Source organism: Saccostrea echinata, unplaced genomic scaffold, assembly GCF_033153115.1.
Source record: "Saccostrea echinata isolate AGI-Se365-2 ecotype Australia unplaced genomic scaffold, CSIRO_AGI_Sech_v1 ptg000042l, whole genome shotgun sequence".
In the NCBI taxonomy this organism is placed as follows: domain Eukaryota; kingdom Metazoa; phylum Mollusca; class Bivalvia; order Ostreida; family Ostreidae; genus Saccostrea; species Saccostrea echinata.
This window is the reverse complement of record NW_026889791.1, coordinates 6,097,821-6,119,814: the sequence shown is the minus strand read 5'-3', so window position 1 is coordinate 6,119,814 and position 21,994 is coordinate 6,097,821. Positions and strand designations below refer to the sequence as shown.

Genomic DNA, 21,994 nt, shown 5'->3' with positions numbered 1-21,994 from the left:
ATTCATCGATATTGTGAGCATGCTGAATTTGTTGAAAATAGCTTTGCTGTAAGCTTAAAAGATCGGGTTCGGATTTTAACATTTCTGACTGAATATCCTGAAATAAATATGAAACATTTAAACAAGCATTTCTTTGGGTTAAATTAAATATGTGTAGCACAAATTAAACTCCCAACATGCATTTCTAAAAGGAAAACACGACAATGAAAGCGAGAATTGTTTTTAATATGCCGGAAATCGCTATTTCTGGAAACTGATTAATTCTAAATAAAAATCAAATAAATTCCAAATGTAAAAGAAAGAGAGAATGCTTGGTATTAAAATGTTGTATCATATCAGGAGAATCGAATGCTACTAACGACATCTGAAGAAATAGCCGATAAAAGGTTTAGATCATTTCTTTGTTCACCTACACTTTAATTTCAAACACAACAGAACTTGTAGTTTTTGCTGTGAAACTTCATGACTTCCATAAACTTATAAGACTCACCGTAAAACTCCCCAGAAAGTTTCTCTGAGGTCTATACTACATTTGTACCAAATATGATGTTGATCCGAGGTCTGGTTTGAATTTTACAGAAATATTCTACGTTGTTGTTGATGTAATTTTTTTTAAGAAGGGGGGGGGTGAATTATTTATTTTATGCCTCTTTTAATCTAAGACTTGTAACTACTTCCACATCCTTAAGCCTGATTGTGACCTTTGGGTCAAGGTCAAAGGTCAAAGTCATTAAAAAAAACACAAAAAAAACCCCAGGAAATCTTTACTTTCTATGTTTTTACCTGATACTGGAGCTGGATGCATGTCCTTACTTTTCATTTGACCCAATGTCAAGGTCAAAGGTCAAGGTCATTTGGTGAATTGCTATATTTTACACACATATAAAGAATTTCTTATGTTTTTAAATGACCTTGACCTTTGACCTTGACCTATATTTCAAGTTCAAAGTCAAATATGCCGATGCAGTTTGTCCCATGTCTCTAGGATACACCGTTTTAAAAAGAAGTTCATTAAATGTAAGCAGCGTAAACTTTCAGGGGCAGTAACTCACACAAGGGACCAAAGAATGCTTTCGCAATGATAGAATGAAGAGAGTACTAAATGAGGCAAAGACTCTGATGAAGGTTTGGAATCTCTACGGTTTACGGTTTTGGAGGAGTAGTGATAACAAGGTTTTATTGCGAAAGGGGTGACAAGTTTTGAATGGGTCAAGCTTTGGGGACAAGAATGAAATTCTTAAAATAGTTTTAGAAGGACATATTATAGATGCAATGATATTCAGTATATGTCGAAGGGTTTTCTACAGAATCTCTGACAAAAAGCTTTTAAAAATCAGCAAAAACTACCATACATGTTATCAAAGAGAGAGAAGTCATTAGCAACTGAAACAAGAGGCCCAGGGGCCACATCGCTCACCTGAGCACTATGGCTAGGAAAAAGCAGAAATCAGTTCAGTCTTGAAAGGTTGAAAAGTTTAAATATAAAAGTGGTTCGGGGGGGGGGGGGGGGGGGGGGATGAATTGAACAAATTTGAATATACATTACCTGATGATGCTTCCATTTAAATATGAACAATCATGGCTTTGCTGTTCTTGAGTAGAAGATTTTTAAAGATTTTTCCTATGTATTCCTATGTAAAACTTTGATCGCCCATTGTGGCCCCACCCTACCCCCAGGGGTCATGTTTGAACAAACTTGAATCTACACTATCTAAGAATCTTTCCATGTAAATATGACCAATCATGGCTTTGCTGTTCTTAAGAAATAGTTTTTTAAAAAGATTTTTATTATGTATTATGTAAAACTTTGATCGCCTATTGTGGCCCCACCCGAACCCCCGGGGGTCCTGATTTGAAAAAAACTTGAATCTACACTACTTGAGGATGCTACCATATAAATATGACCAATCATGGCTTTGCTGTTCTTAAGAAGAAGATTTTTAAAGATTTTTCCTATATATTCCTACGTAAAACTTTGATCGCCTATTGTGGCCCCACCCTATCCCCGGGGGTCCTGTTTGAACAAACTTGAATCTACACTACCTGAGGATGCTTCCACATAAGTTTCATATTTTCAAGCACAGTGGTTCTTGAGAAGAAGATTTTTTTATGATGCCATTAATTTTTCACGAATTCATAATTATCTCCCCTTGGAAGAGGGCGTGGCCCTTCATTTGAACAAATTTGAATCTCCTTTACCAAAGGATACTTTGTGGCAAGTTTGGTTGAAATTGGCCCAGTGGTTCTTGAGAAGAAGATGAAAATGTGAAAAGTTTACAACAACAAGGACAACAACGACAACGACGACAGACAACGGACAAATTTTGATCAGAAAAGCTCACTTGAACCTTTCACTCAGGTGAGCTAAAAAGAGAGAAACAAAGAAAAAAAAATTAACTGCCTCCAGCGGGATTCGAACCCCAGACAGTGGGACAAAGTTTGGATCGGTCATATCTATGCAATAAACGCATGCATCAAGATATAGAAAACATATTTAGAATTCTTGTAAGACACTCTATAAACCCTGTAAATCCTAAAGAAAAATACTGAAAAACAAAAAAGTTGAAAAATTGGACTTTTTTAATTCACTTCTGTTTGCGACCGGAAGTGCCGACGACGAAAAATAAAGGTCGTTCCATATATTGGAATTCGATGTTCTATCTCTTCAGTGAGTTTCAGTTTCATATCTTTAGCTGTTGTCAGAAAAATTCTGGACAAAATGCCATTTAAAAAATACAAATTTCCCCAAAAATCTCGAATGGAAGTGAATTTTGAAAAAATGAAAAACATGTCTGGAGATATTTACATGATGCATCTTCCCTAAAAAAATCTCAGCAATCTGCCCACTCACAGCTGAGATATTGCCATAACTATGAAAAAAAGAATAATAATAATAATAGAAAACAGACGGAAAACAGTAAGGTCTTCCGAAGGAAGTCGGAAGACCTTAATTATTTATCATGTGTTTATGCATGGGTATCAGTATAATACATACATATCATTATCTGAGGTGAGATGAAGTTTCTGTAGATTCTCTGAATAAGTGATTTTTCTTCTTTTAAAAAAGTACAGTAAAACTGAAAACAATGTGTTATTGTTCTGGTCATCATGGTCATCATCATGTTATATGTATTTTCATAATTTTTTCTTATTCAAATTTTAAGCAAAGAAGAAAACAAACAAAAAACATAAATAGATAAATACAAGCAGAAAAATTCAAAATAGAGAAAAGAAACAAACAAATGTACTCATACTAGTTAACAAGTTGACGAGATGAAAGGAATTACAATTTACAGTACAGGCCACGAGTTTTCCCTGTCGCACGGTGGAAAACACACCGTGTGAAATGCTCTGTGTCACACCGTGTACACAGTGTAGCACGGTGTGTGTGGATTTGAAATACGCTGGTAGGCACACCGTGCCGCACCGTGTCTTGAAAAAAGAAATCGTAACTCTCCATGTCGTAAAATTGTCTCTCTTTCGTTGATTTTATTTATCATTAAATTTCTATTTTTGAAAAGGATTAGAATAAATCCTTAAAAAGAACAGGTAATACAATAAATAGGCATATGTAAATATTGTTCTTTTTTTAACATGTCGGTGTAGAAATTATCCATAAAACTCATTCTGGAAAGGGGAGGGGGTACATGTAGGGAGAGCACATATACAGTGTGCTTGCTTTTATTTAATGGTTTGAAAAAATCTCTGCTAGGTACTAGTAAAATATAAAATCAATCTTCTATCTAGTTTTTCATAAATGCATCTTCTATGCATATGCTTAGTTTGGCAGTGAGCCTATCAACAATTATAGCAGCCCGATTTGATGTAAATACCACAATTTTTGTTGAGACTTTTTTTCCATACACATTATGGAACAAAACTGTTTGGCTTTTTACATCATTGTTTAACATAGAACATATTGCAGAAATATCATTTTCATTGAATAATATCATTGGAATTTGTTTCATTATCGACATCATTGATATAATTAAAATGTTTTACATCTTATCTTTTACATATTGTGATTATTCTGGGTGACAAGTTTTGTGAAAAATATTGTGCCCATAATGCTTTGATCTGTGCACAAACTGCAAGTTAAATATTAAGGTTTATATTTTACACATAATTCTGAACGATTACAAACAGACACAGATAAAAAAGGGGGGCATCTTCAATACCTGAATATCAATATTTCATGTTTTCTAATGGGATGGGCAGAGATTTACTCATTAAACAGAGACTACATCGGGTCTCATCTCAATATGGGTTCCATTACGGGACGTAAATTTAAGTAAATCTTTTCATAACTATTTTTTTCATCGAATTCCAATTAAATTAAACATTATATTTTCTGTGTCGTATTTTGATGTAGTAATTATTTACTTCTACACCAGTTTCTATAATAATTTAAAATTTAAAAAAAAAATTACGTCAGATAAGATAATTGACAATTCGACATGGATTTGGTGAGCATAATACAAATACATAATATTCCTTTCTTATTATTTTCAATTTAGATTTAGCTTTTGTTTTACAAACAAAATAATCTTAAGGAGATATCTTCAAAATAACACAAGACTGATGACTGGTAAAATCCGTCTTTGTTAAATTCATTGACACGTCCGCACAATATCGAAAGTAGGAAAATGCACGCTGCAGATGATATGAATTTCAATGAATTTTATTCTAATATCTTCAATGAATTATTTTTAATGTCATTTCAAACTACTTAACGTTGATTAACCAACACGGAGTTCCACGGAGCAAACGCACCGTGTCCCACCGTGTACACACAGTGTCACATTGTGTGCCAGCTTAGCGCCGCTGAAACATGAAGCATCAAAGACACAAACATTTTTCAAAGTCCATGCAAAAGCATGGATCAAGGGTCCACCCTGGCCGGTGTTACTCGTGAGGTGTACTGTATACTTAAGTAGAATACTCCTTTATCTCAAAGTGTAAATTGGGATCAGTCAGATTTTTCATTTTTAACATTTAATCAGGCTCAGAATTGACACAATACGCAAGGGCTGAAAAAAAGTGTAATTTTTTTTCCTTTCTGCGAATTCAAACGGCTGCAATTTGCTGCAAAGTGAACAAATCCCAATCATTTCTAATTTAATTTAATCTGATTTTAACCTGCTGTACAGTACACAGAAATAACCTTGAGTGAATTCAGAGCTGAATACTTCATAGATACTCACTTTGTATGGTTGAAGGATGGTATTAGCAGGGTATGCCAAAAGTCCCATAACTCTTTGAACATCTGATAGTTGCTGATCCACAAGATTAACAAAATATCGCCTGGCATGCCTGGAAAAGTTAAAATTGTCAAACTATAAGAGGCCTATGAGCCTTTACAATCACTTGAATGTCACTTTGCAGGTTTTTTCTGCTCTGTTGCACATAATGTTCAACATTATGTGGACACAATGTTTAAGAGATGATAAGAGATCATGCTACACTTTATGATCAACAGAGTCCCATCCTAACACCAGAACACCCAACCCACAGACCAGGAATATAACAGTTTTGGAAAAAGCACCCATGCTTTTCATAATCATCCACTTGTTTTTTTGCTAAATACCCAGTAGCAAAGAAGAAGATTTTCAAAAAAATCAATGCATTTTCACTAGATAATCAATTGAGTCCCTCCTTAAATCCAGAAACCCCGATCACTTGTTTAAGTGTATACGTTTATTAATTTTTCTGGTTTGTATATAGAAATTCTAATGCTTTGCAATGTTACCTCAAAGGTTCATTTCTTGATAAAACAAGATGTTTGTGAAACACTTATGCTCCCCCCCCCCCCCCATTAATATTTGGAATTTTTTTAAGTCCAAGGGACGTAACTCTTTCTGAAAGTGCTCGATCACATTCAGAAGAAAACTTGAGCTAGATATTCTTATGATAAGTCTGTATACCAAATTTCATTTCATTACTATATAAGAACCACTGGGCCAATTTCAACCAAACTTGCCACAAAGTATCCTTGGGTGAAGGGGATTCAAGTTTCTTCAAATGAAGGGCCATGCCCTCTTTCAAGGGGAGAGAATACAGAATAAGTGAAAAATTAATAGCATCTTTTCAAAATCTTCTTCTCAAGAACCACAGGGCCAGAAAAGATGAAACTCATGCGGAAGCATCCTCAGGTAGTGTAGATTCAAGTTCGTCCAAATCATGACTTCCGGGGGTAGGGCGGGGTCACAATGGAGGATCAAAGTTTTACTTAGTAATATAAAGGAAAAATCTTCTTCTCAAGAACAGGAAAGCCATGAGGAGTCATATTTATTTGGAAGCATCCTAAGGTAGTGTAGATTCAAGTTTGTTCAAATCATGACCCTCCGGGGTAGGACGGGGCCACAATGAAGGATGAAAGTTTTACATAGAAATATTTAGGAAAAATCTTTAAAACTCTTCTTCTCAAGAACAGCAAAGCCATGAAGAGTCATATTTATAAAGAAGCATCCTCAGGTAGTGAAGATTCAAGTTTGTTCAAATCATGACCCCTGGGGGTAGGGCGGGGCCACAATGGAGGATCAAAGTCTTAAATAGATATATATAGGAAAATTTCTTCTGAAGAAAAACTGCAAAGCCATGGTTAGTCTTTAATATGGAAGCATCCTCAGGTAGTGTAGATTCAAGTTTGTTAAAATGATAACCCCCGGGGATAGGGTCGCGCCACTATAGGGGATCTAAAATTTAACATAAGAACATAAGAAAATATCTTCCTCTTAAGAACTGAAAAGTCATTTTGATATGGAAGCAACCTTAGGTAGTGTAAATTCAATTTTGTTCAATTGATGACCCCCGGTGGTAGGGTGGAGCCCAATGGGGATCGAAAGTTTTACATAAGAACATATAGAAAAAATGTTTCTTCTCAAGAACAGAAAAGCTATGTTTACTCATATTGACATGGAAGCATCATCAGGTAGTTTAAAATTCAAGTCCCCCCCCCCCCCCCCAGTAATCAGTAATCTTTTCAGTACTGAATTGATTTGTGCTGTTGCCTAGCCAATGTGCTCAGGTGAGCGATGTGGTCCACGGGCCTCTTGTTTTTGAATTCACCCAGATCAAGCAGCTCTTATCTGTATCCTTTGGGAATTAGAGAGAAGAACTGCTGGTCAGTTTATAGCATATTTGATGGCCAGCCTTTATACTTTTAAAATCAATTTGGTATAGATTAAGTTGTTAGTACTAAATTGATACTGCTTAATATGATATTTTAATATTTTTTGAAAATATCAACTAGAGCATCATGTCTCACAAATATAGGGGGGGGGGGGGGGGAAGGGGGGGGGGCTGCAGATGGGTATTTGTCAAGCTCTAACTCAAACAGGTGAGGATCTATAATGTAATATTTGTTATAATTAATGCCTACACCACAGGAGATGTATGAACAAATATTATAAGGAATGGAAAAAAATCATGGATATCCTTGTACTGGTATCAAGGTTGACATGATTTTCTTGCACTCTAAACTGTTTATGATAATTGAACAATATTTGACGGGCGTATCATGGTGTGGCAGGGCACTTTATTTTTTAAATCGCTAAAAACTTTCTGAATGGATGATTCAATAGTTTTAGGAGCAAGATCAGATTCTGGTAAAAATGTTGATATCCATGCACAATATTTTTGAACTTCACATTCAGTTACTTTTTCAATAATTTCCTTTTGTGATTTCTGACATAGCTACTAAATCTCATGGCAAGAATACGATATCACAATTTGGCAGGATAGGTCATTGTTTATTACATTACCATTTGATCCCATGTAAATGTAATCAGTAAGAATATACCTTGGAACATTTTGATCAGTATTAATTAACTAATCACTGCCAGAGACACATATTTGCATCCTAATTTTAGCTGCTCTTATTCTCAGAGACGTATATTTACATCTACAGATAACCGTGCTGTATTCTTGAAGACCTGTGTATATGATATCGACCGCCATGCTTGTATACTTGAAGACGTAGATTTGTTCTGATTTCCATTGTAAAAGAAACGGTGATTGGCTAAAAAACTTGTCACATGACCAAAAAAATCAATGAGAATGAGGAGACAAATACTGTCACCACCTATTTATATCATTTAATGCCAAATATAGTATGGGGAATACCCATAACAAAGGGCTTGAATCTCATTGATATTTTGAGGAAACATGGTGTTGTAAAGATGGCAGATGCTTGTAGCAGATTCTTCCAAGTTTTCTTTTAGGTATTTTGAGAATGTGAATGCAGTTAATAACACTTTTGAGATCAGAAATTGTAATTCTGTTTCTTCTGTATCAACTACTGAGCTTTTATCAAAAAATATCCGTTTGTTATTGAACACCATTTTCAAGAACTTAGCGAATTCCAGTCAAAACGCCCCCTAACAAAGCCATCCCAGTCAAAGCGCCCCATGATTTTGGTCAAAGAGTCCCCTGATTTTGGTCAAAGCGCCCCATGAATTTGGTCAAAGCGCCCCCTAAAGAAACTTGACAGTAAAATGATGTTACAAAACCACCCCCAAATGGCGGACAAAGTGCCCCCTGATTTTGGTCAAAGCGCCCCTAACAAAATTTTACAGTAAAGTAATCATACTTGCCAACCTCCAACATGTGTCCAGATTTGGAAAGTAAAAAATCTGGTCATAATGCGTAACAACATTCAAGACATATTAACCATGATTAAATTATATATATATAAGTATTTGTGTATTGAGAATTTTTATTAAACTAGAAATATGTCCATAGGACATGAATGCCCCGCCAAGGGTATATTAGTAATGCAACATTTTAACACAAATTGAGAAAAGTGAGGTCAAGGTCAAAGGAAAGGTAAAGGTCAAAAAATATTGCTGCAGTTGAATAGCTTACATCAGTATGTATCAGCATATGACGTTTGATTCAGAAACTAATTTAAGAAAAGTGAGGTCAAGATCAAAGGAAAGGTCAAGATCAAAAAATGTTGATGTAGTTGAAAAGGTTACATCAGTATGTATTAGCATATGAAGTTTGATGAAAATATTATGAATGGTTTCTTTAAAACTGTGCTAAACACTAATTTAAGAAAAGTGAGGTCAAGGTCAAAGGAAAGGTCAAGGTCAAAAAATATTGATGCAGTTGAAAAGCTCTCATCAGTATGTATCAGCATATGAAGTTTGACACTAATTTAAGAAAAGTGAGGTCAAGGTCAAAGGAAAGGTCAAGGTCAAAAAATGTTGATGCAGTTGAAAAGGTTACATCAGTATGTATTAGCATATGAAGTTTGATGAAAATATTATGAATGGTTTCTTTAAAACTGAGCTAAACACTAATTTAAGAAAAGTGAGGTCAAGGTCAAAGGAAAGGTCAAGGTCAAAAAATATTGATGCAGTTGAATAGCTCTCATCAGTATGTATCAGCATATGAAGTTTGACACTAATTTAAGAAAAGTGAGGTCAAGGTCAAAGGAAAGGTCAAGGTCAAAAAATGTTGATGCAGTTGAATAGCTCTCATCAGTATGTATCAGCATATGAAGTTTGATAACACTATCTTGAATGGTATCTTTAAAACTGAGCTAAAAACTTATTTAAGAAAAGTGAGGTCAAGGTCAAAGGAAAGGTCAAGGTAAAAAATATTGATGCAGTTGAATAGCTCTCATCAGTATGTATCAGCATATGAAGTTTGTTAAAAATATCTTGAATGGTTTCATTAAAACAGAGCTAAACATTAATTTAAGAAAAGTGAGGTCAAGGTCAAAATAAAGGTCAAGGTCAAAAAAATGTTGATGCAATTGAATAGCTTACATCAGTATGTATCAACATATGAAGTTTGATTACACTATCTTGAATGGTATCTTTAAAACTGAGCTAAACACTAATTTAAGAAAAGTGAGGTCAAGGTCAAAGGAAAGGTCAAGGTCAAAAAATGTTGATGCAGTTGCATAGCCCTCATCAATATCTATCAGCATATGAAGTTTGATAAAAATATCTTGGATAGTTTCTTTGAAACTGAGCTTTGAACAGAGCTAAACGCAAAGTGTGACGGAAGGACAGACGGAAGGACGGAAGGACGGAAGGACAGAAGGACGGAAGGACGGAAGACGGACATGACAAACACTATATCCCCCGGTCATATTCATGGCGGGGCATAAAAAAGGCTTTTAACTTATAATGACAAAAAATTAATATATATAATTCATTAAATTTACATGTTAAAAAAGAGCATTGAAGGTTTCATTATTCAGTATTGACCTGAATTAAGTGCACATTTTTTTTTAAAGAAAGCCTTTTCAGTTTGTGCTAAATTTGAAAGTATTCCAATTTTGGTTTTGAAGTTATTTTTCCCCTCTCTTAATTAATTTAATTAACAAGTGCAATATATATTAACGAACAGTTAGGCCTACACTATCTTCGATCACTTTATTTTACTGTAAAAGTGGTTATTTACGCGTGGGGGAAAGAGCTAAAGCCACGAACCATCATATTTGGCCCTGTGTTTTTCACAAAAATAAAGTTTCGGTTCAAGAAGAGTACTATACGTTAAATATTAGAGGACAACATTCTTCTTTTCCATACATAACTTATATCGTTATATAATGCGCCATTAAACACGTGCGACGGTTGGAAAATGCGACGGTTTCATAAAAACGTTAAAAAATGCCGTTTTTTCGACAGATTTTCCCAAAGTTAGATGTGGCCACAGTCAAGAACAACTTTTATACTTCCCATAGATATAGATATTACCGATACAAATCTTTATGTTTAATATCGTTGTTGTTCGTGGCTGTGGCCAATATGAAATTTGATTTTATATTTAAATTTTGATGGATCAAATAATCCTTAATTTGTAGATCAATCGTTTACATTCAATTCATGTAATAATAAAAAAAATATAAATTTCACAAAATATGCTAGAAAATCAGTAAATTGTTTATTTAAAACGCTAAATGTGAAAAATAGTCAACTACATACATTTTCTGAAATAAAAGTCTGGAAAAACTTTGTGGTTTTTACTATGACTAGGTCATTATGTATGACGTTACTAGTAATACGTCAGTTGTGACGTCATAAAGGCTGTAAATTATTTGTGATGTTGCTGAAAAGCTTTTTTAAAACGCTCTAGATAGTGCCCCTACATGTATTTACATGTATATGATTTAATTACATGTAAACCCAACTGGATGATACCATCAAATTATAAGTTATCAGAAATTCCCGCCACGGTGTCTTTCTTTACTACCCCTCCCCCTCCCCTCCCTGAAATAATTCAAAATACTGTTGTTAATAGTGTTATCAGGCATGACTTAAATTGTAAACAAATTAATAGAGAGTGTAGCAAAGATATCACGCTATACCTTTTAAAACAAGCGAAATAATAATGATCTGGGTTGCTGTCCAAAGTGAAAATTAAAAAAAAATGAAAAAAAGGAATGAAAAAAATACGCATTAAGATAATCATCTCATTTCCGCAACTTTTTTATATACATGCAGAAGTATCATCTCAACGAATTTACAAAATTCAGTTATATCGATGGCTTATACATGCTGATACAAACTAATGTATAGTTATAGTATACAGTTGTGTGAGCACCGATATCGGGTTTCGTTAAAACACTTGCACATGACGATCCCGCGCCCGTGATCAAAAACAAAAGAATATATCGGTATATTTTTAATATGTCTGTATTTATTAAAATCGAAGTGAGGCTATTGATGCATATGTACATAAAACATATACCCGATCTTGTCATCCTTTGTGAAACATAATTCAAATATACCCCCAGTGAGTAAAATTGCATTAAATGCATGTCGTATATCTTAGACATCAGTATAAAATGTTTATGCATTTTTTGTACTGTGCTCCAAATATTTCATTGTAACTAACACAATTTAATTATTAGTATAGTTATGCTTCAGATCGTCGGTCAGTGAAAGGGTAGTGATTATAGATCTATTTAGACAAAACATAAATTAAATAAATAAGTACAATACATATAATTTACCCGAAGTTTTTATCCGTCATCATCTCTTCATTGCAACTCTATTAGTATACGGTTTTATCTAAGAATTCAGCGATGTGAAAACACATGGAGAGAGAGATCGAGATCTTAGAATGTGTTTTAAAAAACAAATCAATTAAACGGGAATATGTTCTTTAAAGCGTATGACCGTAAGTTGTTTATAGCTAGATTTTTTTAAACCCAACGAAGTAGATTTTTTTTTTTTGGATAATAATTTTTACTCTTTTTTTTAAATCTATTGTCAGCTTATTCTGGTTAGTACACTTGTACATGTACCTCCTCCCTCAGTATAAACTATTAGTATCATGATATGTAGAATGGTAGATCCAAGACTTCCAGTTGAGATTGAAAAAAAGAGGGGGGGGGGGGGGGGGTGTTACAAACTGATGGCAACAAAATTTTCATCTAATGTAGTTATTTTTATTTTATTCTCTTAGGTTGTCTTGAATTTAACTTTCTTTATTGTTAATGAATAGAAATCAATCTAGAAATTGAAAATTGTTAAAGACTTTCCTACTCCTCTTATTTTTTCCTCAGTGAGAAGGGGGGTGGGGACTGGTTTGGCAGCGCCTCTTTTCACGAAAAAAAAATCATAAAGAAAATTGAAAAAAATATGTACGGACAACTCTTATTGCTTCTCCGAGTAAAATATTTTAAGCAAGCTTTTGTTGATTAAAATCAATCTTGTGCTGATTGTGAGACAATAAAACAAGGATAAATGAACACCTGTACATGTATTTCAATTATGATAGTGACCCACATATCAGCAATATCAGTGTAGCTCTACTCTTTTTATAAACCATAAAAACCATAATGTGCAAATGAAATCGAAAGTGTGGATTTTACACAATGGTTACGTGTGATAATAACGAAAGTGTGGATTTTACACAATGGTTACGTGTGATAATAACGAAAGTGTGGATTTTACACAATGGTTACGTGTGATAATAACGAAAAATTCCTCATGCTTAATCTTTTGATACATTTACATGGAAAATAATCATAGAATTTTCGCAGACTCTACCTTTACAAAATCCCTGCAGATATTAAGGTATTTGGAGAAAAAAATTCGAACATTTTGCAAAAAAATGGGGAGTGGGGGGTTCCAGCAAATACTGTTAAATATATAATAATGGACAGTGACGAGTGATTTTTTAACAAATTTATTTTTCTAAAGAATATTTTTTGAAGTGTACTCTACTGTTTTCCATATTACTCCAAAGAAACTTACATTTAGGGCTAGAATGTTTTGATGAGTTCTGTTTACTAATTAAACCATTCCGATAAATTGCGAAATCCCTTTCCAATTAATCTAAAATTTTCCCTGTTTCTGTATCGAAAACAACGTTCAAATTATTGTTACAAATGAATAAATGGATTAGAAACAAGTCCTTCCAACTTTTTCCTTCTTCCTCTTGTCCAAATAATTTCGATCTTTTATACGTTAAAATACTCGCAATATCAGGATCTAAGAATTTTGCATTGAAAGTCTCTTTCAATTTAAACAAAACTTTTTGCAATTAAACTTTTACCTACACTGTAGTTATAGAATTAGCTCTTCAGTTCAGAAACATTCGTTTCAAGATCATTTCAGGTATGTTGTCAATTATTTTTTTTCCCGACTGCCCACTTCCCAACTTTGAAAAACGATACTACGTGCCTGGACGCACATGCCAAAGATCAGCTTAATATCTGCTGGCCTGTAGGGAAAAATCCGGAAAACTTAGTTGGTCAGACTATCGGCATTTGAAGCATGTCGTATATTGTTTATGATGATCTATACACAATACTTGTTTATGATGATCTATAAACAATACTTCACTAGGAGCGAAGCATCGCTCAAAAATGTGTTGAATGGATATAAATAGAATGTTCCTTTTTTAATATTATCATAGGGACCAGGTAGAATGAAAATATTCCAAGACAGTCACACAGATTATTATACTCCCGCTTGAAAAGTTGGGGTATATAGTGATGGGGGTGTCCTTTCCATCCGTCTGTGCGTCCGTCCATTACGCTTTGGGGTACACATCTCTTATCCGCAACTCCTCCTATACCACTCAATAAAATTTAATGGTACTTTCGCAGAATCTTTGTAGATAGTGCCATTGTGCACCTCCTATTTCACTTTTTGATCGGACACATATTTCAGGTTTCCAATAGCAAAACATAGACACTGCCATTCTTTAAATAATATTTAGGGTACCCATCTCTTATCCGCAACTCCTCTTATACGCCTGAATAAATTAAAGATTTAATGATACTTTCACAGAATCTTTTTACATTGTGCACCTCCTATTTCACTTTTGATCAGACACATATTTCGGGTTTCCCATAGCAAAACATGGACTTTGCCATTATAAATATATGATAGGCGGGGTATCATTTTGTGAGCTCAGTGCTCACAGTACCTCTAGTTTTTACTTCATGTATCTATATAATTCAATCAGTTAAACACGAGGTTACCATAAAGACGGCAAGTTAAATCAAGTTCCAAATGCTTTTAATCGTCTTAAATTAATTATGATGTTTATTATATTATTAATACTAGTTTTAATTCAAAGTCACATATTCATACATGCAAAATCGATCAAGGAAATTTTTCCGCCCTACGACGTTACGTTACAGAAAATGACGTTCTACTAGCATTTTTCTTTTAAAACACCACCATACTTCAAACTCTCTTTTTCAAAAACTATAATCGATATCGAAAAAAGAAAAACGGCAAAGCAAAGCTAAAGGTCTTCACTATCAATTGACAAAAACCCGTTAATTTTTGACACAGGGCCATTTTTGATGGTTCGTGGCTCTTGCTCTTTACACTACTTACGCGATAAGCTTAGAACCGCGTAAAATACCCCCGCGCGTATGGTCACAAAATTTCACACTTCTGGAATCATTCTAGACCACGACTTGTACTGTTAGACTGGTCGAACCAGTCATATATTAATCGTGGTATTGAACGCACGTGAGTAAATAAATACATCACAAACAGTTATGAAAACGTAACTGTTCTTTTTTTTTAATTGTGCAATGAAAAATGCATCTTCATATTAAATATTTTAAAGCAACGTCACGCAATTAAAGCTTAAAAACATCGATACTCATTTTCATTTCCTTTGTATGTACCTCTTAATTTCAAATAATTAGTCCAAAATGTTGCACAAACTCAGAGTCACTAAATACATACCTATTGAATTAATTGCCAACACTCGCCGCGCAGATACAGGTAAGTAAATCCCACTTTGAAGTTTGAGCTTGCGTAAATAATTACAATAAAGTGTACACCAGTTGTTCACACTTCACCGCTTTTGACTGTGCAGATCGCCGTTATATTTAGTAATCCAACAGTATAAATTCTTTTTGTTGAGTTTGTTTGTAATTATTTCTATTTTTTTTTTCTTATTCATGCGTGTTAACTACTTGACCTTTTCAAAGGGGAACAAATCGATGTTAGTAAACGATGGCCGCGTAAATTTTTCTCAGTCACTCGTGCGACCGCGTATATTACACCCACGCGTAATGTTTGATGGTCACAAACGCGTACTTAACAACCAGTGTAAATAACCACTTTTACAGTATCTAATGAAGGTTGTTTTCAAAGATTCCTTGATATGTACATAAATATAGTTTCTCTTTTTCTTGGTTCAGTTTGTTCCTGCTGGCCCTGATAACGATCTAGTTCTATCGGAAGCCATTTTAAATTGACTTCAAACTTTGATTTGTCAAAACAACTCCCAGTTAATTGTTTACACCTGCACTGATAATTTACTGGTACACAGCCTACTGAACATAGCCATCGGCATTGTTTACGTAGATCCAAGCTTGGATTGTAACTGGAAGTTTAAAGTGCAACCTAATTTATGAACCAAATCCGGAAATCGGGAGATTTTCGGGTTGTTCGGCAAAAATCAGGTGAAAAGTATGACCCGCTGTGTCATAAAAAATAAATGGGTTAAGGGTCGGAAAATCAGGTGTAACCCGACGAAATCGGGTGAGTTGGCAACTATGAAAGTGATGTTACAAAACTGCCCCCAATTACTGGTCAAAGCACCCCCTGATTTTGGTAAAAGTGCCCCCTAATATAATTTTATAGAAAAATTCCATTTCGAAACCATCACTAAGCAATAGTCAAACCCCCCCCCCCCCAAAAAAAATTATTACCCCTTTATTGACCCTTATTTTGATCAAAGCGCCCCTTAGATATTTTTATTGAATGTTCATTTGCAAAAAGCCCCCTAAATTTGGTCCCTTTACTTATTTATGCTGTTTATTTCTTTTTTTAAATAGATTAATATTAAGTTAGAATAATCTTATAGAAAACATTTCCAAAGAAATGAGAATGTTTGCCGGTATCATTTAACAATATCAAACTACAAACAAGCAAAAATATCATCAGCAGTATGCAGTATAAAATGAAACATTCATCAAAGCTAGTATGGTCTGTAAAAATATTCATTTACATATTAATTAAAAATTAAGGATGGATCAATAATCACTCAGCGAGTCAGTATTCTCTATTTATTATGTGATCATGAACAACGAAAAACTATTAAGTAAGGACAAAAATATAGGAAGCTTTGATGATCTGGTAACTTCAAAAATTCTGACATAGGGGCGAAGTTCTACTTTGGCATCACATGGTTCACAGAAAACCCATCTAAAATTGGCGCTTTAAAGATGCCAACGTTTTGAAGGGAAAGTTGAATTCTGTTAATTCAGTGATAGACAAAGTCTTTTCATTCCATGAAGTATAAGTGTATAGTATGTTCAAAATGCTACCTTTAATAATATAAGTTGAGCTTCATACATGTATATACTTTAAATTAATTGTAACATTTACAGTTTAAAATCTGGTATATTTTTTATACATAACAATAAATAGAAACTTGTTATATACATGAAGATTTATTCTAATTTGTCCGTATTGCTTGAGTTTGCATGTATTAAGAGCAAACTATGGCAACTTTTATATGAACATTATCATCAATAAATAAAAATTGAATTTACAGATTACGCACTTTATTTTGAATGAGTTGTTGTTTATTCATATTTTTTTTCTTGTCACGCAGGCGTACAAAAATAATGATGTAGCACTACCGTAATATAATGTCCTGATGAAAATATAAAACGTTTGTTGGAAAATTGTAAATTTTAAAGTTTTTTTGCAAGAAATTGAGCTAGAACACATATTAATTTTTTTTAATAGATCGATCTAAATTTACTTCACATTCATTGTGTTGGGTAAAATAAAATTCGTCTGCTTCATTTTAATACTATGAGCATGGTTTTGAAATGCATATACCGACATAAAAGGCGCATTTTACTATATATATATTTCATTGAAGTAGCATCACCTGTCCTCATCAACATTAGTTCATTTGAAATACGATTACAGTATAACCACACAGACGAATCTCAAAAAAATTTCAGAAAGAAAAATTTGAAACCAATGGATTTAGCTGACAAATTTTCAGTATATGTTTTCAGACAGACAGTAAACCTGCGAGCTACCGTAATATTCCCTTACCCCCTAAAAAAAATTGATATCGATACCATTGTCCAGCTCTTGCCACGTGGAGGCCTTCTCAATAAGAGCCATAATTTTGAAGGAAAAATAAAGAAAAAAACCCAAAGATGACATTCTGAACTTCAAAATCCAATTATGAAGCCCAATTATTGCACAATATAATATACTCGAATATCTCTCAGAAATGTATCCAAATTATGGTTGACTTTTGTTTGTTTGTTTTATTCTAATACAGAACAGAAATTATCGATATTTAAATAATGAAAAAATTATTGATAAATAAATAATGAAAAAAAAGTTTCGTGTGAAAAAAAGATTTCGTTTCGTCTTTTCCCCTTAAAAACAGGTTGTTGGGCGCCTTGACCAGAATCAGGGGGCGCTTTGACCAATACTTGGGGATGGTATTTTTACATCAATTTCCTGTGCAATCATAGTAGGGGGCCCTTTGACCTAATGCAGGGGGCTCTTTGACCAGAATCAGGGGGCGCTTTGACCAATACTTGGGAACAGTATTTTTACAAAATCTACTTATCACTTGTCATTCTCTGAGGACCCAAGATGCATCAACTAAGTTTGATGATTCTAAGCCAATTAATACCTAAAATATTTTTAAAAATTATAAGCATAAAATTGCAAAAGTAGGTCACAGTGACCTACATATATATACTATTCACTTTTTTCGTAATAATTAAAAATTATTTTGAATTCCATATTTTATAATGTTAAGATACGAGAGAGAGAGAGAGAGAGAGATTTTGATTTTACTTTCAGGTTCATCCTTCTGTTCTTTTTTTTTCTCATATACATATAATGTATCTCTCTTATTTTTTTTTTTTTAAGAAATCATAGTTCACCTCCAGTTTTTAGTAATCGAAACGAAATAGAATCGGTGCAATTTAGGTACAAGTTCAATGCATCACACACGGAATCCACGTGCTCTACCTGTCAATCAAATACTGGATATCGATGAATTGCAGAAACTTCTCGTGTATGTATGGAGTCGCTACTTGGCTAATATATTTCACACCTGTTCAGAAGAAAAATATATTGGGACATTCAGTAGCTGTGGCCCTTGGGACATTATTCACATGTTGAAACTCTAGACACGTGTATACTATACACCTCAACTGACTTCTAACTAACATGTGTCGGGAAGTTAATTGGAACTTGAAAAATAAACAACTACTAGTATTTATTTTTATTGTTTATAGAATTTTTAGTACAGCAACATATTTTTAAAAAACAAGTTACAGTTACAAACGAATATTATTCGAATATTATTCAACTGTATCTAGATTATATAAAGTCGTTATATACTGTAACATAACTTACTGGTGAAATGAAGAAAAAAGAAATCAAAACTCTCCATGTCGTAAAATTTTCTCTCTTTCGTTGATTTTATTTATCATTAAAATGCTACTTTTGAAAAGGATTAGAATAAAGCCTTAAAAAGAAGGACAGGTAATACAATAAATAGGCATATGTAAATATTGTTCTTTTTTTAACATGTCCGTGTAGAAATTATCCATAAAACTCATTATAGAAAGGGGGGCTGTTATTACATGTAGGGAGAGCACATATACAGTATGCTTGCTTTTATTTAATGGTTTGAAAAATCTCCGCTATGTACTAGTAAAATATAAAATCTAGTTTTTCATATCTCCTATGCATATGCCTAGTTAGGCAGTGAACCTATTAACAATTATAGACTTTTTTTCATACACGTTACGGAAGAAAACTGTTTGGTTTTTTTAATCATTGTTTAACATAGAACATATTGCAGAAATATCATTTTCATTGAATAGTATCATTAGAAATTTTTTTCCATTATCGACGTCATTGACAATATTGTTGAGCATGATTATAACGTTTTACATCTTATCGTTTACATATTGTGATTATTCTTGGCGACAAGTTTTGTGAAAAATGTTGCGCCCATAATGCTTCGATCTGTACACAAAATGCAAGTTAAATACATGTATTAAGGTTTATATTTTAAACATAATTCTGAACAATTACAAACAGACACAGATGAAAAAGTGGGGCATCTTCAATACCTGAATATCAACATTTCATATTTTCTGATGGGCTGGGCATAGATTTACTTATTACACAGAGACTACATCGGGTCTCATCTCAATATGGGTTCCATTACGGGACGGAAATTTAAGTCAATCTTTTCATAGCTATTTTTTTCATCCGATTCAAATTAAATTAAACAATATATTTTCTGTGTCGTATTTTGATGTAGTAATTATTTACATATACACCAGTTTCTACAGTAATTTATAATTTAAAAAAAAAAGTACGTCGGATAAGATAATCAATTGACAATTCCACATGGATTTCCTGAGCATAGTACAAATACAGAATATTCCTTTCTTATTTTTTTTTTAAATTTAGATTTAGCTTTTGTTTTACAAACAAAATAATCTTTAAGAAGATATCTTCCAAATAACACAAGATTGCTGACTGCTTGGTAAAATTCCGTCTTTGTTAAATTCATTGACACGTCAGTACAATATCGAAAGTAGGAAAATGCACGCTGCGGATGATATGCATTTCAATGATTTTTATTCTAAAATCTTCAATAAATTATTTTAAAGTAATTTCAAACCACTTAACGTTGATTAACCAGCACGGAGTTCCACGGAGCAAACGCACCGTGTCCCACCGTGTACACACCGTGTCGCACCGTGTGCCAGCTTAGCGCTGAAAATGAAACATCAAAGACACCGACATTTTTCAAAGTCCGCGCAAAAGCGTGGACCAAGGGTCCACCGTGGCTGGTGTTTTCCGGAAGATACTCGTGAGCTGTACTGTAGGTCATGGTGACCTAGTTTTCAGTCGACTTACTCCGAAGACCTAAGATGCATCAACTGACAAAGTTTGATGATTCTAAGCTAATTAGTACCTGAAATATTTAATTATAGTCATATAAATTGAAAAGTAGGTCACAGTGACCTACTTTTCAGTCGACCTACTCCGAGAACCCAAGAAGCATCAACTGAAAAATTTTGATGATTCTAAGCCAAATAGTAGCTGAAAATATCAAATACAGCCATAAAATTTCGAAAGAAGGTCAGGGTGACCTACTTTTCAGTTGTTGTACTCCACGGACCCAAGATGCATCAACTGACAAAGTTTGATGATTCTAAGCTAATTAGTACCCGAAATATTTAATTATAGTCATATAAATTGAAAAGTAGGTCATGGTGACCTACTTTTCAGTTGACATTTTTCGAGGACCCAAGATGCATCAACTTACTAAGTTTTATGATCATAGGCCTTAAAATGTCCAAATTATGCTTCTAAAACGCTTTGAAATCAAATGCCTGCAAAGTTTAAAAAGTAGGTCATGGTGACTTACTTTTTAATAAATATGTTTTATGGCCCCAAGATGCATCATCTTACAAGATTTAATGATTCTGAACCTCTCAGTATTCAAATTAATGACTTTGTTTTGAAAAAGATTAGCCATAAAATTCAAAAAGTAGGTCAAGGTGACCTACTTTTTAGTCGACGTACTCCGAGGACCCAAGATCCATCAACTGACAAAGTTTGATGATCTTAGGCCTTAAATTGTTCAAAATATGCCTCTAAATCATTTTGAAAAAAAATGGCCACAAAATTTCAAAAGTAGGTCACCGTGACCTACTTTTGAGTCAACATGATATGAGGTCCTTAGATGCATCAACTAACAAGATTTGATGATCCTAGTCCTTACAGTAAGCAAAATATCAATATTTTAATAAAATGTAATTTTTGGTCAACTTTGAAGTGACCTTGAGACCACGCCCTTTGCCCCAGGGTGATGCCTTGAACAAATTTTAATCTTCAACATATCCTCCTCCTTTTGTGTAAGTTTGGTGATAATCTGCCCAGTGGTTCTTGAGAAGAAGACCCAGAATGCATCAACTGACAAAGTTTGATGTTTCTAAACCAGTTACTATCTGAAATAGCAATCAAATTGCAAAAGAAGGTCCTACTTTTTGGCCAACACACTCTCAGGACCCAAAATGCATCAACTGATAAAATTTAATGATTCTAAGCCAATTAGTATCGGAAATAGCAATCAAATCCAAATGTTGGTCACTGTGACATACTTTTATATTGACACACTTTGAGGACCCAAGATGCATCAACTGACATAGTTCAATTACTATCTGAAATAGCAATCAAATTTCAAAAGTAGTCAGGGTGACCTAATTTTTGGTTGATACACTCCGGGTACCCAAGATGCATCAACCGATAAAGTTTGATAATTCCAACCAATTAGTATCCGAAATATTCAAATAAAGCCATGAAACTGCAAAAGAAGGTCACAGAGGCCTACGATACAATCGGAAGACTTAAGGATGGATTCTTGTCAGCATTTTATGTCATCAATGGGTCTCCATAAATTATGCGAATCGTATAATGCAAAATTCATATTTAATTGCACTGAAGGAAAAACTATTAGTTAATTTATT

General features: G+C 33.8%; 1 protein-coding gene across 1 annotated transcript in view; it reads right to left on the bottom strand.

The window, feature by feature from the left end:
• LOC133200991 (E3 ubiquitin-protein transferase MAEA-like) overlaps positions 1-21,994 on the bottom strand; it is a 199,305-nt gene that overhangs the window by 39,089 nt on the left and 138,222 nt on the right. The window contains exon 6 of the mRNA XM_061336798.1: positions 5,205-5,313. Coding sequence (XP_061192782.1) covers positions 5,205-5,313 — 109 coding nt within the window. The remainder of the gene's footprint in view (positions 1-5,204; positions 5,314-21,994) is intronic.